This window comes from Baudoinia panamericana (genome assembly GCF_000338955.1).
Source record: "Baudoinia panamericana UAMH 10762 unplaced genomic scaffold BAUCOscaffold_7, whole genome shotgun sequence".
NCBI classification, from domain to species: Eukaryota; Fungi; Ascomycota; class Dothideomycetes; order Mycosphaerellales; family Teratosphaeriaceae; genus Baudoinia; species Baudoinia panamericana.
In genome coordinates this window covers 1,239,938-1,255,210 of record NW_006911263.1, presented here as the reverse complement: position 1 = coordinate 1,255,210, position 15,273 = coordinate 1,239,938, and the positions used below count along the sequence as shown (strand labels likewise).

Genomic DNA, 15,273 nt, shown 5'->3' with positions numbered 1-15,273 from the left:
GCACAGTGACGCAGGCCCTTGAGGCGTCTGCGCAACTCCAGCCCCTTCGTGGATCGAACGGTTGAACGTACATTGGCGCATGTAATTGCTGTTGTGAAGTATTCTGCTCTGCAACCACTTGTGCTATAGTCTTCAAGCACGTCTTCATTGTCCACCACAACGCCTAGTGTTCGTAACGACTCGGCAACACTCTTTTGATCGTGGATTCACCATCGAGCAAACGAGTGCGCTTCGCAGACTCCGCCCATTCCGCAAGCCCAACTCCAACTCCAGCCATGGCAAGTAAAGTCCAAGGAGCGCCGCAAGTCAATGGCGTAGCGAAGAAGCCGGCGCCTCGTGCACCGGTAAGGAAGCCCGCAGCCGGAACAGTCGCGAAGCGAGCGGCCGGCACAGCACAGCAAAAAGCAGCGCCAGTGATGAACAAGGCCGCATCGGTCGCCGGCGGTGAGAATCCCATGGGCGGAGTCACGTCCGCCTACGCGATCATGGCGAACCGAATCGCGAACAGAGTTGCGGAGATGGCGGAGAGCATCACGTTCGTGGAAAGGTAAGACGGAATAACCTCACCATTATTTGTCGACATCCCCACTAACCTTACACTTTCTACAGACCGAAGGCAAAGGAGCCCGAAGTGCAAGAGCTTGACGAGAAGAAACGACCACGGAAGCTCGAGATGCGTCTTAACGGTGGCGCCGCAGACTCCGTTGCCTTCTCTGCGCCTTTCCTCGACAACACGCTGCAGAAGATGCTGCAACTGCAGAATCGCATGCTGAAGTCTTCTGCGGAGTTGAGCAAGGCGGAGGGTGTCGATGAGCGTATGATTAAGGAACACGCGGCGCAGAGCGCGGAGTTGAGCAGGATCATCGCATTGATATGTGCTGAGAAGGCGAGACAGGGTGCATAATTTTTGTCAAGGAAGATTGAGAGATCGTCTATTTGCAACGCAGTCATTGGTAATAACGTTTGTGACGACTCTTGGATGTACTTGGCCAACGAAAGCATGTACCGTGTGCGCAAGGCGTTTGTAGGGCACAATGAAGCTAATATAGCTCTGCACCATTGACCCTCAGGAATACTTGCGTTCTTGCCCTGCGATGGCACCACGCAGCACGATTCCGCTTATGCATTGATTTGGCCCTTTGACGCTCGTTTCAAGTAGGGATGCTCCAGCGCCTAAACTTCGTCAGCTAATATATTCCCATTTCAACCTCGGTCATTCGCACCTCTTCAGCAGTAAGTCGTTGGTGAGACTCATACACGACAAGCTTGCTGACCAAGTCTACCGCCGTTCCGTCCGTCTCCGGCAAGATGGCCGGCCACTGCCTAGCCGGATACTGCGTAAAGTTCATCTTGGCCCAGTCCGGAAAGGCCGCTGCTTCAGGCCACACGGCAAGATCGGGCGTACCAAGCGTCTCGAAAATGCTTTTGATGAGTGCCAGCTCGCTCCCAAGATCGCCAGCATCAAACAGGGTCTTGCTGCCGAGACAGGCGACTTGAGCGGCGACGCATCCGGCAGCCCACATATCGAGCTTGTTCTCGTATGCTTGGTGACCGAAGAGCAGCTCCGGTGGGCGGTAGGAAGTTGTGCCAACGTCTAGAATCTTCTCGATGGTGGGTTCGGAAGCCGGGTCGGATGGTGACCAAGCAATGCCGAAGTCGATCAAGAAAGCCGGTCCTGTAGGCGAGGAGAGCAGGATGTTTGTGGGCTTGATGTCGCGATGAATGATGCCTAGGTTGTGGATGTGAGCCAGCCCACTGAAGATGTCCCTCAGGATGTTGCGCCGTGAGTCACCCGTGAGGGTACCTTGGCGCAAAAGAGCGTCGAGACCGTGTGGTAGAAACGGAAAGACGAGCACGAATCGGCCCCCGGCTTGTTGGAAGGCTTCAAGAAGAGTTATGATGTGCTCCCCGTTAGCCGCTACAAGAATGCGTGCTTCTTTTTTTGAATCATGCGGTGGCGTCATCTGATCTGGCACCGTGATCTTCAAAGCAACCAGTTCATAGCGGCTATGGTGACTCCTGGCTTCAGGATCAACAGCTTTGAAGACTTCGGAGAACAGGCCATCACTGTGATGCTGAGCATTGGCATAGCGGCCTATTTGTGCGCCAGAAAGGGGCAGATTGGGGAAGATGTGCTCATCAACATGACGATCTTCTACGTTGCCGGCGGCCTGCGCACTGAGCAGAAGTTGGACGGCCTTGGCGCATAACTCATGATACTCTCGCTAGGCCACCTCAGTTAGGCACACGCACAATACGCATTGGGGGCAATGCTACATACAAGCGAGAGTGCATTCTGGCGTGCCTTCTCTTCTAGGAGCTTGGCATTCCGAGACGGCTCGGTTGACGAACAGTCTGGGTTGGCTATCCTGTACGCTTTAGAGCTGCTGAGGGTCAGATCTTAGGCCTTGATGACTGGATATCGCCGTGCTGACTGACTTGCATTTTCGCTGTGGCCGCCAATCTATCTGAGAAGCCTAGGTCACCACGCCAGTTGACCGCCATGCTATGCTGGTCGCTCGAGTTGCGAGTCTTCCTCGCGGGTCATGACTTGTACATCCTTGAATAGCGCGCACGCTCACTCGGTACTCACGACGAGCACCACTCTGCACCCATCGTTGTCGGAATGGTGGCAATGCTATGAGTGGGAAGCTCTGGCATATCTTGCACAGCTGCGGTGAATGCTCAAGGACGCATTCAGGCGCCGGCTGCGACCGAGCCAATGTGAAGCTAGCATGTATTCCTCACGTGCCTTCGAACTTACGGCACCACCTCCCCTCGATATTCATCAGTCAGCGACGAAGCATGTCCGCCCAGCCGTAGGGATTATCTAGGCAATCGAGTCTGTGTGAAGGCGCCCTCGCCTGCAAGCAAACACATGCCAGTGTCTAGCGAGCCAATGAGAAGCTTGGCAAGCCTCACTCGAGCAGCTTCACGTCTCACAAGGCTGCAAGTTCCGTGTCACCAAGCCTGTCATCTTCACATCCTCGCCCTTGCCTGTCACTAATCTTGCATGGTCTATTGACTAGGGCGACAGGTTCGCCGAGTATTTCTCTCACACCTACAACAGACATCAAGCTATCATAGGCGTATTTAGCTTGGAAACAACGACCACTGAAGATGCCAGCCTACTACGGTCGCGACAGCCTGCACCCGCGACCCTCGGCCAGCACGGCTTCACCCTTCAATCACTCCCGCCGGTCATGGACTGACAATGGCGTGCAATATACAGTAGAGACTGCCAGCTACACCAGTCCCGGCATGTCGTTCGGCGCGACGGGTGGTACTGCCAATGGGCTTCTGGATGTGCTGTTTCCCGAACCACGAAGTGCTCGCCACCAGCCTTCGGGTTCGGGTATAGCCGCTGGACTGCTGGGGACAGCTCTGAATTTGCTCACTAGCGCGAATGATATGCGCCAAGCAAGCAATCCCAGGATTGCCCGTCGAAGCGAGCTCGTAGAGTCTAGTGAAGCCGATTCTGACGATGAAGAGAGCGGAGACGGTCTGGCCTACGGAGACGATGGAACCGGAAGTGGCAACAGGCGGCGGCGCTCCGTATTCTCTCGTGTCAAAGACAAGCTGGGCAAGGAGCGCACACGCAAGCCTCCGAATGTGCGTGACCCGTACGCATCGAGGGAGTGGCGTGAGTCCGAAAGCGGGCATCGAGCGCCCGGCAACACCCGCGCACACGGCGCGTCGGAAAGCGAAGACGACAGCCTGGGGCATATTGAGTATGACGAGTACAGCGACATGCGGCAGAGACCTCGTTCAAGTCACGCCAACTCCTCTCAACCGGATGCGCTGAAGCCTTTCCATGATGCAGTGCAGAACCGGTCAGACGGCGTCAGGCGGTGCCGTAAGCGCCTGGAGCGGGCATCACGGCAGCCTGGGCTAGACATCCGCTACATTCAGAACTTGGTGGATCAGATCCAGCTGCGCGAACAGGCTCTGGCTGTGGCACAAGAGAACCTCCAGAACGAGCAGATTCGGCTGGCTAGTGGTGGTAGACCGCGCCAGCAGCAAACACCGCCGCATTTTCGCCGTGCGTCGCAACGACAGGCTCCGCAACCGGGCCTGTCCGACTTTGGCGAATACATGGAGCTGCCTGGGATTGAAAGTTTCTCCACTCCACCTAGAACAGCCACTCACCCGCTGTTTGCGGACTTCGGCACGCTCCACAGTCAAGGACCTTTTGCAGATCCATTCTTCGGAGCCTTCCACAACCACTTCCATCACGTTTTCGGCGGTATGCCGGGTATGGAGAACGACTTCCACAGCTCCTTCACGATGCCGGACGGCACCTTCGCAGATGGGCAGAGAAAGCGGACGCGCTTCACACCGACAGGCCACGTGCCGCAACCAGGCTTTGCCACATTCACCCAGCCACCACCACCGATGCCGCCATCGAGTCTTCTAACACCCGACGAAGCCAAGCGACTTTTTCAAACATACAATGACCGTTGGACCGCGCTGTCGCCAAACGACCCAAACATACCATACCCAACACGAGGTCTGCTCCCGCAAGCATTACTCACTCGTGACACTCTCTGGGCTCCTAACATCGCAGCCCATCCCTCTACATGGTCCGAAGAGACAGTCATGCAAGCAAACGCTCAAGCCTTCTTCCTCAACGTCTGCGACCTAATTCCGCTGTACGCGGACGCCACGGGCACTGGTCGCATCGACATGGGCTATAACAAGCTCCGGGCCACTCCGACGCAGATCAAGGCACTGATCGATGTGCTGAAGAAGGAGAAGACAAGGTGGCATAGTGACCGTTTGGGGAGAAGAACCGGAGGGCGGCCGGGGGTGAACGAGGGTTTGCAGAAAGATGTACGGGCGAGGGCGGTGTTTCATGCGGTTTGTGAGTTGATGGAGACGGCGTCATGATGGATGTGGCGAGGTGGAGATGTCCTTCACGGGGAACGCTCGCGATTGATGCGCGGGACGTGTATGACTTACGTTTGATGCGGATACGGTTCATAATGTACCCCTAAGTCGACCAGTATTAATATCAAAGTCTCCAATCGCAATGGGCGAGAAAGATCTATGCGGCATTTCTCCAACGAGTCGTGGTACGTCTAGTCGCTGACAACATGTACTCTTCGTAGCCAAGGACACCCACTGCATCTCCTCCATCAGATCTTGGGTTCGGAACATTTGCATGCGCCACACGGCATATGCTCGGTTTGGCCCGCGATCAGCGTCATTCGTGCATTGACCCCGACGGTTGGCGAAGCTTGACAGTGACATTTAGCAGGCCACATGCACTTGCTGCAGCATTCCCTCTCTGCATCTCCTACTCTCCTCCATCTCTCAATCTGCAAGCTGTCATGGACGCCTCCAAGGACGACATCAACCGGATATCAGGCCCCAGTTCAATGGCAAGGCCTGAAGATGGTTCGGCTTCTCAGACACAGGATCCCCAGCCGAGTTCCATGTCTTTACATAACAAATCCGCATTCTCTACGTCCGATGCAGCGAAGCCTAAGAAGAAGCGTCCCCGCGGCGGCAAGAATCGTAGGAAGACTCGACGACAAAGCTTTGCTGGTGGTGAATCGGAGAGTGGAGCAGGCGGCGAAACGGAAGGACGACCGAGTCTGCTTGACGTCCCCAACCCGCGGTCGTCTGCACAGCAGTCCAGCTTCTACCGCTTACGGGCCGGAAACCGTAGCAACACTAGTCTGGAAAGCGAAGCACTTCTGGACCACCGTGAACATGGCGCCATGAGGAGCAGACGGCAGAGTCTGCAACAGCCTTTCGCCCGTCCGAGTCTGGCTCCAAGACATCGTGGGTCAGGCAACTCCACGGCGCAGGCTGGTGTCACGAAGACACGCTACCCTTATACTGCCGCTAGTGCTATCAGCGAGGATGACGACGAAGGCAACACCAACGACCGCACTCCACTGTTAAGCTCCAGCAACCGCAATCGATCCAAGCCGGAGCTGGCACGCAATAACAGTGGCTTCAACTATGGCAGTCACGGATCGCAGTTCCGGCCTAGGAGGCTGTCCACTACGTCTTATGATTCATCCAAGCGCAAGAACGATGCTCGTGGCCGTCAAGGCACTACCGACAATGTCGAAGACGGTCATGATCCAAACAACCCGCCCTCAGTACCATCTTCCCCAAAGCTTGGGTCGCTCGATGATGTAATGGCGACAGACCGCAACAATGACAGTGACAGAGGCCGGGACGCTATCATTGACATTGACAGTGCTGATTTCGGACCCGACCGGCGTTTCTCAGAAGACTCTCCAGATGCCGTTCGCCGGCGCAACACGATGGCCGACTTAGCCGAGAGGGATGTGTGCTTCCCAGGAGATGCACCACTATCGGAGATTGGAGAGGAAGAAGACCGCCACTCGCAGATTGGGTCCGGCGAGAGGAGGAAACGCAAGCGAACGCGACAGTGGCCCGAACTATCCATCCTTGAAGAGTGGGCGCATGAGGAGAAGGAGGAGCGGACTCAGCAAGACATCATCCGTGCGAAGAAGATCTCCGAGCCGGTCATGGTCAACGGACGGCTCCGACCTGCTAACCCCGTCTTCAAGCCAGAGGAAGAAGAGCAGCCATTTCGCTTCACATACTTTAATGAGATACTAGACAGTACCATTCACGCGCGCAGCATCAGCGATCTCGTTTCGGACGGCACGACCTTCGAAGACCTGTTCGTACCGCCACCAATCGAACATGAATACTCAGAGGACGATGAAGAAACCGACGAACATCACGATCACAGGACGCACCACGCATCGCTCGGCAACCTTCTCAACGGTCGTCTTGCTGAGAACCAACCAGGACGTCCTCCGTCAGCAAGCGAGAGGTCCCCTTCAAACTCCAAGTCGAACACGGGCTCCAATACCCCCGCAGCTCAAGGCGACAACGGCACCATCCGGCCCAAGATTCACCGTAATGAAAGTCGATACGGCGTCAGGCCGACGTGGTGGCTCGACGTACTGCAGCCCACCGAGATGGAGATGAAGGTTATTGCCCGCGCGTTCGGCATCCACCAACTGACTGTGGAAGACATTCTGACAGAAGAGGAACGGGAGAAGGTTGAGCTCTTCCAGAACTACTACTTCGTCAACTACCGCTCCTTCGAACAAGATGCCGCCAAGGAGTCTTACATGGAGCCCGTAAATATGTTCATCGTGGTCTTCAGGAACGGCGTCATCACCTTCCACTCCTCATCTTCGCCGCACCCGAACAACGTCCGCCGACGTATCCGGCAGCTCAACGATTACATGAGCCCAACAGCAGACTGGATCAGCTACGCCATCATCGACAACGTGACCGACTACTTCGCACCGCGCGTTGAATCCATCGAACGTGAAGTCGACGACATTGACGCCTGCATCTTGAACATGCACCAGAGCAGTGCCGACAATGCATTCGATCAGGACACGAAGCCGCAAAAGTCTTACAGCGACGATCCTAAGACGCAGGGCGACATGGGCGCCATGAAGGCCGAGGGCGAGAAGACGGCCGGCGACTCCGGCGGCGACATGCTCCGGCGCGTAGGCGAGTGCCGCAAGAGGGTTATGGGCCTGTACCGCTTGTTGGGTAACAAGGCGGATGTCATCAAGGGCTTTGCGAAGCGCTGCAATGAGCAATGGGAGGTGGCGCCAAAGAGTGAGATCGGGCTATACCTGGGTGATATCCAGGATCACATTGTCACGATGACGAGCAATCTGAGTCACTATGAGAAGTATGTCGTCCTCCCTGCCTAGCGATATCGAGCATTCAAGCTGACTGTCTTTCCAGCCTCCTTAGCCGCGCGCACAGCAACTACCTCGCCCAAATCAACATCCGCATGAACGAGCGCGCAGAGCAGACCTCGGATATCCTCGGAAAGCTCACGGTCCTGGGTACCATCGTCCTGCCCATGAACATCATTACGGGGATGTGGGGCATGAATGTCTGGGTGCCCGGCCAAGGACAAGAGGGCAATTTGACATGGTTCTGGTGTATTACGGCAGGTTTGTTGGCGTTCGGGTTGACGAGCTACTTTATCGCTAAGAAGGTTTATGGGATCGTTTGAGTATGGAATGGTGGGGTGCAAGGCTGAGATCGGGATGAGACCTGAAATGTATATGTATTTGTTTGAAGCGAGGCGTTTGGTACGACTGGGGCACCTAAGACTGTGTATATGTAGGTAGGGACGCACGTGTAACACCGCCACGCACTACTTTTTGGCAGAGCCGGTAAATGACGTCCCAGAGCTTGGTAAATATGGCCTGGTAGACATGGTGAAGCTGCTGCAACAGTCATGTACGTATAAGGAGCGCTGGGAGAGATGTCGAAAGCATAACACGGTTGATACTGGAAAAGTTTCCTCATGGTCTACGTCCGCTCACGTATGTGGCGCTGTGCTCCTCGGGGCCCAAGCAACCACATCTACGCACGGAACAGTGTTGTATGTTGTCGTGGGGAACTCAAGGAGGCGTCTATCCGTCCTCCTCGTCGCTGAAAGACCACCGGCCGTTGTACATCATCCCATCGATCTCCGTCCATCGGATGGTTTCCGACCCGCCACCATCGCTGAAGATGGCGTTCAACTCGGCAGCCAGCTCGATCGTGAAATCCGCACGGCGCCTCAGTTCGTCCGGAAGACCTTTGAAGCGCAGGACGCTCGCGGATGGGTTGTCTACATCTATCGGCAGAAAGAATCGCAGTAGAGATTGAGCGGTGCGGTCGTAGGTGTTAGCCTCGAACTGCAGATACTCAAGCGCGTGGCGGGTCGATCGCTCACCAGGGTAGCGCTTGGAGCCGACCGATCCCTGGTCTGGGTCGCCAGCAAGATGGTGCCACGCCAGATAGAGGGTCGATAAGAGCAATCGTAATTGGAAAGGCAGTCCCTTGACTCTCAGTACGCCGATCTTCGGGGCTTCCAGTGCGCAGTTCTGATAATGAATGATGCGATAGAGGATGCCCGAGTCCCAGTCGGTTTCGTGTTCGAAAAGGACGTCAACGCTTTTGAGACGCGGTAGAGTGGATAGGTAATCGAATAGTCCTGAACCACGATCTGTGAATCGGCACAGTCTGCATGGTCGTTCTTGATCGATCCTGGGTAAGTACCCGGAGATGGTAATATCCCGCATGCGCTCGTTCAGCGTAGGAAAGGGGAATTGATTCTCACATGTGCAGAGATGGTTGTACGAGATTTCGAACTTGTTGATGTCGTAAAATACATCCTTAGATTCCCTGTAGATGAGCTTGCAGGTCGTGAGGAGAGACAGATTGGTAACGTAGCCAGTGAAGTCTCGCCATGCCTCTGCTCTGACGGGACGGCACAGTGTCCTGTCAAACTGGAAAGCATCGACGTAGATGCGGGCTCTGAGCTCTGCCGGCAGCTCAAGCAATCCCGATGGAGCCATTGGCAACATGCTACTCCACGATCCTGATTGTGGTTGTCATCATTAGGCTTGACCTACAAGCCTGTAACATGAGGTGGACAATGGTCTGAAGCCACACATGACCCCACTCGGCTTCTTCCGCAGCCACCATGATCGACCAGCTAGCTCTCTGTTCCTGCATACGAACCGACACCGCTGTGAATAGAATGGAGAGGTTGAAAAAGCCTCAATGTAAAACGCTTGGCCTGCCTAGGCATATCTAGCGCACCGCTGTACGACGCCGTCCAGTCCAGCTGCTTGCTCGAGTGTGCATTTTCAGGCTGATAAGCCACGCCTATCGAAACCAGCCGTAAGCTGAGTACGAGCAGCAGGTTTCAGCCTCGAACAGGGCAGTGCTGAGCTCTCCTATCTCTTCTTAAGTCGCTCGCGCGACGTCTTCGTCTGGCTATATACTCCAGTAAAGGTGACCCTCGTGGCCAACAGCGCGGTACGACAGGATCTACTGAGTAACGTTGGACGAAAGCCATGGCCTCGGATCAGCCCAATGGTTCGCTTGACGTCGCCAATGGCGGCGCACCGCACAACAAGCTTCTGGAACGGGTGGTGCGGACGCCAGGGCGCCAACCATCACCACAGCCAACGCATCTGAGTGTACCGGGGGCGCCGCCGCAGCATTCGCATACGCTCCATGAGACCGGCTCTGGCTATGTGGCTCCGAAGTTCGAGGGCAAACAGAAGCAGATGGAAGATGTCGTTGCGCAGGTTGACGAGAAGGGCTTCCTGCCCTCTGACTTGGTGGAAGATGAAGTCGAGTGGTTCTACAACGAGCTTGGCATCGACGACATGTACTTCAGCACGGAGACTGTGGAGGCTATTGTGAGCCACATCCACTCTTTGTATGCAGCAAAGGTTGCCGCGTATGCTCGGGACGACAAGAAGCTTGAAATCAGGCTTGACAAGGAGGCCAGCGACCATGCTGTCTACATAGACACTTCTGTGCCAGGTGCTTCGCCGGCGGATGGCTCAGGCTTCGAAGCGAGACTGGAAGAGAAGTATTTGGATGGCAGCAGAGGCCTCAACTCCTACCGAGTGGAGACGTTCCGCTCCCCAAGTAAGCTGCCTGGTGGAGGAGACCATGCGTTACGGTGCTACTTCGTATATCACACCAGCTTCAAGAACAAGGATCCAGATCCGCTCGAAACCAGCATCGAAGTGCTTGGTGATTCTCGCTTCTTGCAGAAGACCACACCAAACACTAGAGCTTTGTACCAGCGTGTCATGGATTCGGTGGTGTCGCGTACCGGGCCCGTCATTGACATGTACGATGTCGAAGGCTCAAGGGAAAAGCGGCTCGTCGTAGGCTTCAAGCAGGGCTCTGCGCTTGGACTGTTCACCGCTTTGAGCGATCTGTACCACTACTACGGCCTCACCTCCTCCCGAAAGTACGTTGAACAATTCAGCAACGGCATCACCATCCTCTCCATATACCTGCGGCCGGCACCGCAGGCGGGGACGAACCACCCGCCAATCGAAGCATCAATTCATCAGATCATGAAGGAAGTGTCGCTGCTATACTGCATTCCGCAGAATAGGCTCCAGTCGCATTTCGCCAAAGGCAGGCTATCCCTACAGGAAGCCATCTATGCCCACTGTGTCTGGGTCTTCACGCAGCACTTCCTTAACCGTCTTGGCAACGAGTACAACACTCTCACTTCGCTCCTAGATATCAGCAACCAGGTCCACGCGGAACTTCTTTCGAAACTGAAGAAGCGTCTGCGTACCGAGACCTTCACCGCCGACTACATTCTGGAGATCATCAATCAGTATCCCGACCTTATCCGGTCGCTCTACTTGTCGTTCGCGAACGCTCACTACGTCCAGACCCGAGGCGAGCAAGACGACTTCCTGCCGACTCTGTCCTACCTGCGCATGAAGGTAGATCGCGTGCTCACGGACGAAGAGCTCAAGGATATGATCTCTAAAGCGACCATCAACGAGCACCATACTATGGTCATGTCCGCTTTCCGCATCTTCAACAAGGCTGTCTTGAAGACGAACTTCTACACGCCCACAAAGGTCGCGCTCAGCTTCCGACTCAACCCAAGCTTTCTGCCCACCGAAGAGTACCCGCAGGCGCTATATGGCATGTTTCTGGTCATTAGCTCGGAGTTTAGAGGCTTCCATCTCCGCTTCAGGGACATTGCACGCGGTGGCATTCGCATCGTGAAGTCTAGGAGTCGCGAAGCGTATGCCATCAACGCGCGCTCGCTGTTTGATGAGAACTACAACCTTGCAAACACTCAGCAACGCAAGAACAAAGATATTCCGGAAGGTGGTAGCAAGGGTGTGATCCTACTCGACATCCAGCATCAGGATATGGCGAGGGTAGCGTTTGAAAAATACATTGACAGCATCATGGATCTGCTCCTCCCGCCTACTTCGCCTGGCATCAAAGATCCGATCGTGGATCTGCACGGCAAGGAGGAAATCTTGTTCATGGGTCCGGATGAGAATACCGCAGACTTGGTGAACTGGGCGACCGAGCATGCCCGAGTAAGAGGCGCGCCTTGGTGGAAGTCGTTCTTCACAGGCAAATCGCCGAAGCTTGGGGGCATACCACATGATACGTACGGCATGACCACATTATCCGTCCGCGAATACGTGCTTGGCATCTATCGTAAACTCAACCTCGACCAGACGCAGGTGCGAAAGCTGCAGACTGGCGGACCAGATGGCGATCTCGGGTCGAATGAAATCCTGCTGGGTCAGGAGAAGTATTGCGCTATCGTTGACGGCGCGGGAGTCTTGGTCGACCCTAATGGGCTTGACCGCAAGGAACTGCTGCGCTTGGCGAAGGAGCGCAAAATGATCAACCACTTCGACATCAAGCTGCTTTCGCCCGAAGGCTATCGAGTGCTCGTAGAAGAGACGAATGCTACGCTGCCGTCCGGCGAGATTGTCAACAACGGCACCACGTTCCGCAACACTTTCCATCTCCGCGATACGGAGCATTACGATGTGTTCGTGCCATGCGGTGGCCGACCGGAGTCTATTGACTTCAGCAGTGCAAGCCGATTGATCAGCAAAGGCAAGGCGACAATTCCGTACATCGTCGAAGGTGCCAACCTCTTCATCACACAAGAAGCCAAGCTGCGCCTGGAAAAGGCAGGCTGCATAGTATTCAAGGATGCGTCTGCCAACAAGGGCGGCGTCACTTCTTCTTCGCTGGAGGTGCTTGCATCGCTGTCATTTGATGATGAGAGCTTCTTATCGCATATGTGCGTGCAGTCTGACGGCACGGTGCCGCAGTTCTACCAGGATTACGTGCGGCAAGTGCAGGCTACAATCCAGGAGAATGCGCGGTTGGAGTTCGAAGCGATCTGGAGAGAGCACGAGGAGACGGGCGTAGCGAGGAGTATCCTCAGTGATCGACTGAGTACCGCGATCACGAAGATGGACGAGGAGCTGCAGTCCACTTCACTGTGGGACGATATTGAGCTGCGGAAGAGCGTCTTGATGGATGCGCTGCCGAACTCACTGTTGACTGAGATTGGACTCGACAAGATGCTCGAACGGGTGAGTGTTCATCAGATTTAGCGGTACGAAGGATTGTGCTAACGAACACGACAGATACCGGACAACTATCTCCGCGCCATCTTCGGCTCTTTCCTTGCCAGCCGGTTCATCTACACTATGGGCATCTCCGCATCGCCGGTAAGCTTTTTCGCGTTCATGAACGCACGAATGGCGAAGGTCAGACGACAGTAAGTGTAAGATGGTTCGAAACGAAGCGAGGCGTATGGCGCAGACCCTGACAGCGGGCGTCCTTGTGTTGTGGAATGCAGTGCTCGGGACGCATTCTTTGTTGACACGGTCAACAGAAGTTTAGATGAAGTCATGTGCGCCAGTACCACTTATAGACGATACACGAATACATGGTTGTTGTTCGGTTTCTCTTGAACTTCCATCTGCGCTGCAAACGTTCATCTCGCAAGCGTCGCGTAAGCACGCCGCACAGTAGGCTCGCTGTCTGAAGCTAGCCGTCGCTGGCTGTGCACCCTTCAAGGACAACGTCGCTAACGCTGCGCAGGTGAAGCCCACTCCCTGCCATATTCCTTGCGCAACCAGCTCGACGCCGGAAGGTTCAAGAACGAAGATGGCGCCGAAGCGACCTACCACCCCTGAACGGCCACGCAGTAAACGCATTCAGGCGGCTGCGAAACAGGCTGCCAAAGGGGCCCAAGAAGAAGCAAAGGCTGTTGCTGCGGAGGCGAACACGAAGAAGAAGCGAGCAAGTCCTGGCCGACCGAAGGGTTCCACTAAGAAGGTTACCACTGGGCGCGTGACTAAGAAGGCCAGCCCGAAGAAGAAAGCCACCCCAGAGAAGAAGGCCACGCCGAAGAAGCCGGCCGCCGCGACCACTACCAAGAAGGCTGCTGGTGCTAAGAAGGCGGCGCCGAAGAAGCATGCCGTCGACGCGGATCATGCCGATGATGATGAGCATGCCGCGAAGAAGAAGCATACTCTTAAAGAACTGTTCCCGTCTAGTGACGAGGTTTTGCGCATGGCGGACTGCCTTGGGCGGATGGCCCCAATGAGGACCTTCCGAAACCCGCCCGGGAGCCACTCTCACGACAAGCCCAAGCCGGACAAACGGCCTGCCTCGACTCAGTCTAAATGCAAGGTGAGCAAGGGATCGTCCTCTACTGGCGGGCTCGGACGGTCTTCCTCTAAGCCGCCAGTGGGTAAGCAAGGCAAGCACGACAAGCACGACCATCACGACGACCATGACCATCATGGCAAGGCTGGCAAGCAAGGCTCATCCGGACGCTCATCATCCAAGCCTCCGGCGAGCAAGCCCGGGTCCAGGGAGCACACTCCGGCTGGTAAGGAAAAGTCTCACGGTCATTCTGACCACCATCCTCGCCACCACTCTCACGAGCCCGAGGGCGTCGTCAAGAACGTCTCGGAGTCCCTCAAGAGCGGCATGGACATGGTCGGCAACAGAATGGGTGAGGCGATGGAAGCTGCTTCGCATTACGTTGGTGTATGGTTCTCCGGAACAAGCGCAGTAGAGATGACGACAGTTTACTGACATTTTCACAGGCTGGTGGGCGCGCACGATCGAAGTCGCCGGGCAAGTCCAAGCATTGAATGGAGAGACGGCGGCAGAGTTCGACAGTTGTCTGTTGCGTGTTGGTCTCAATCCTGGTGTCGGCATTGTGTTGCGCGAATGGCACGAGGACGCGCACCCGTATGAGGTTCATTGCCGTGAGCAGGTTGAGCGTTATATCAGTACCTAATCATTACTGCACGTTCCAAACATTACCGTATATCACCTCCTTCGTATGCCCGTCAGCACCATGCTGAGCGTTTTGTTTACATGACTGGCTGTGCACATGGCGACGTCGCCATTCAGCGAATAGTGAGGCGCTCGGCAGGGGGCAACGCCGCTGGCTTGAGGCAAACTATGATCGGGACAGACTGGTGCGACTGGTGGTGCATAGTCGCTCTCCAAATCAGCTCCTAAGCATCTGCCGTCCCTACCTTCCTAGACCTGCTACTACCCCCTTCGAGCAGTGAGTGAGGTGTAAAGACTTGACGAAGTGGTAGAGAAGCTGCCGGGCATTCTACCGTCTAGCATTGATTGCGACACGCTACCCCGGACATACGGAGACAACCGGGCAGTTTCACGTAGTAAAGTCACGGCCATTCGGTCGAACCAGTCATTCGAGGCCATTGTCGACACACGACCTACCAACTGCAGTAGCCATCACCACCAAGGCGTCTGCTGTGGATCAGCACGCCAGAAGGAAGTGAAGCAATCCTCACTCTACTCTACCAAAAGCGCATCGAATAATTCCCTGCAAACGGACTTTGCCATTGATGAACGCCCTGCAAACCTTCTGCCATA

General features: G+C 55.4%; 6 protein-coding genes across 6 annotated transcripts; 4 read left to right on the top strand and 2 right to left on the bottom strand.

Annotated features, from left to right (window-relative positions):
* Nucleotides 1-275: 275 nt before the first annotated feature.
* BAUCODRAFT_71561 (uncharacterized protein) lies at nt 276-904 on the top strand (the record flags this gene model as incomplete). The annotated part of the gene is made up of 2 exons (XM_007678792.1): nt 276-547; nt 610-904. The coding sequence occupies 2 exons, from the start codon at nt 276-278 to the stop codon at nt 902-904; spliced, it is 567 nt and encodes a 188-aa protein (XP_007676982.1).
* Nucleotides 905-1,119: 215 nt separating this feature from the next.
* BAUCODRAFT_148932 (uncharacterized protein) lies at nt 1,120-2,505 on the bottom strand (the record flags this gene model as incomplete). The annotated part of the gene is made up of 4 exons (XM_007679126.1): nt 1,120-1,173; nt 1,224-2,225; nt 2,282-2,376; nt 2,436-2,505. The coding sequence occupies 4 exons, from the start codon at nt 2,503-2,505 to the stop codon at nt 1,120-1,122; spliced, it is 1,221 nt and encodes a 406-aa protein (XP_007677316.1).
* A 615-nt stretch (nt 2,506-3,120) lies between these two features.
* On the top strand, nt 3,121-8,044 carry BAUCODRAFT_25041 (uncharacterized protein; the record flags this gene model as incomplete). The annotated part of the gene is made up of 4 exons (XM_007678562.1): nt 3,121-4,864; nt 5,021-5,075; nt 5,117-7,711; nt 7,768-8,044. 4 exons carry the CDS (start codon nt 3,121-3,123, stop codon nt 8,042-8,044), a joined length of 4,671 nt encoding a protein of 1,556 aa, XP_007676752.1.
* Nucleotides 8,045-8,092: 48 nt separating this feature from the next.
* On the bottom strand, nt 8,093-9,434 carry BAUCODRAFT_517575 (uncharacterized protein). The gene has a single exon (XM_007679125.1). The coding sequence runs from the start codon at nt 9,387-9,389 to the stop codon at nt 8,451-8,453; it is 939 nt and encodes a 312-aa protein (XP_007677315.1). The 5' UTR covers nt 9,390-9,434; the 3' UTR covers nt 8,093-8,450.
* Nucleotides 9,435-9,884: 450 nt separating this feature from the next.
* On the top strand, nt 9,885-13,127 carry BAUCODRAFT_71533 (uncharacterized protein; the record flags this gene model as incomplete). Its single annotated transcript, XM_007678789.1, has 2 exons — nt 9,885-12,935; nt 12,990-13,127. 2 exons carry the CDS (start codon nt 9,885-9,887, stop codon nt 13,125-13,127), a joined length of 3,189 nt encoding a protein of 1,062 aa, XP_007676979.1.
* A 223-nt stretch (nt 13,128-13,350) lies between these two features.
* On the top strand, nt 13,351-14,865 carry BAUCODRAFT_517472 (uncharacterized protein). The gene is made up of 3 exons (XM_007679124.1): nt 13,351-13,376; nt 13,450-14,406; nt 14,466-14,865. The coding sequence occupies exons 2-3, from the start codon at nt 13,516-13,518 to the stop codon at nt 14,511-14,513; spliced, it is 939 nt and encodes a 312-aa protein (XP_007677314.1). The 5' UTR covers nt 13,351-13,376; nt 13,450-13,515; the 3' UTR covers nt 14,514-14,865.
* The last annotated feature ends 408 nt before the right edge of the window (nt 14,866-15,273 follow it).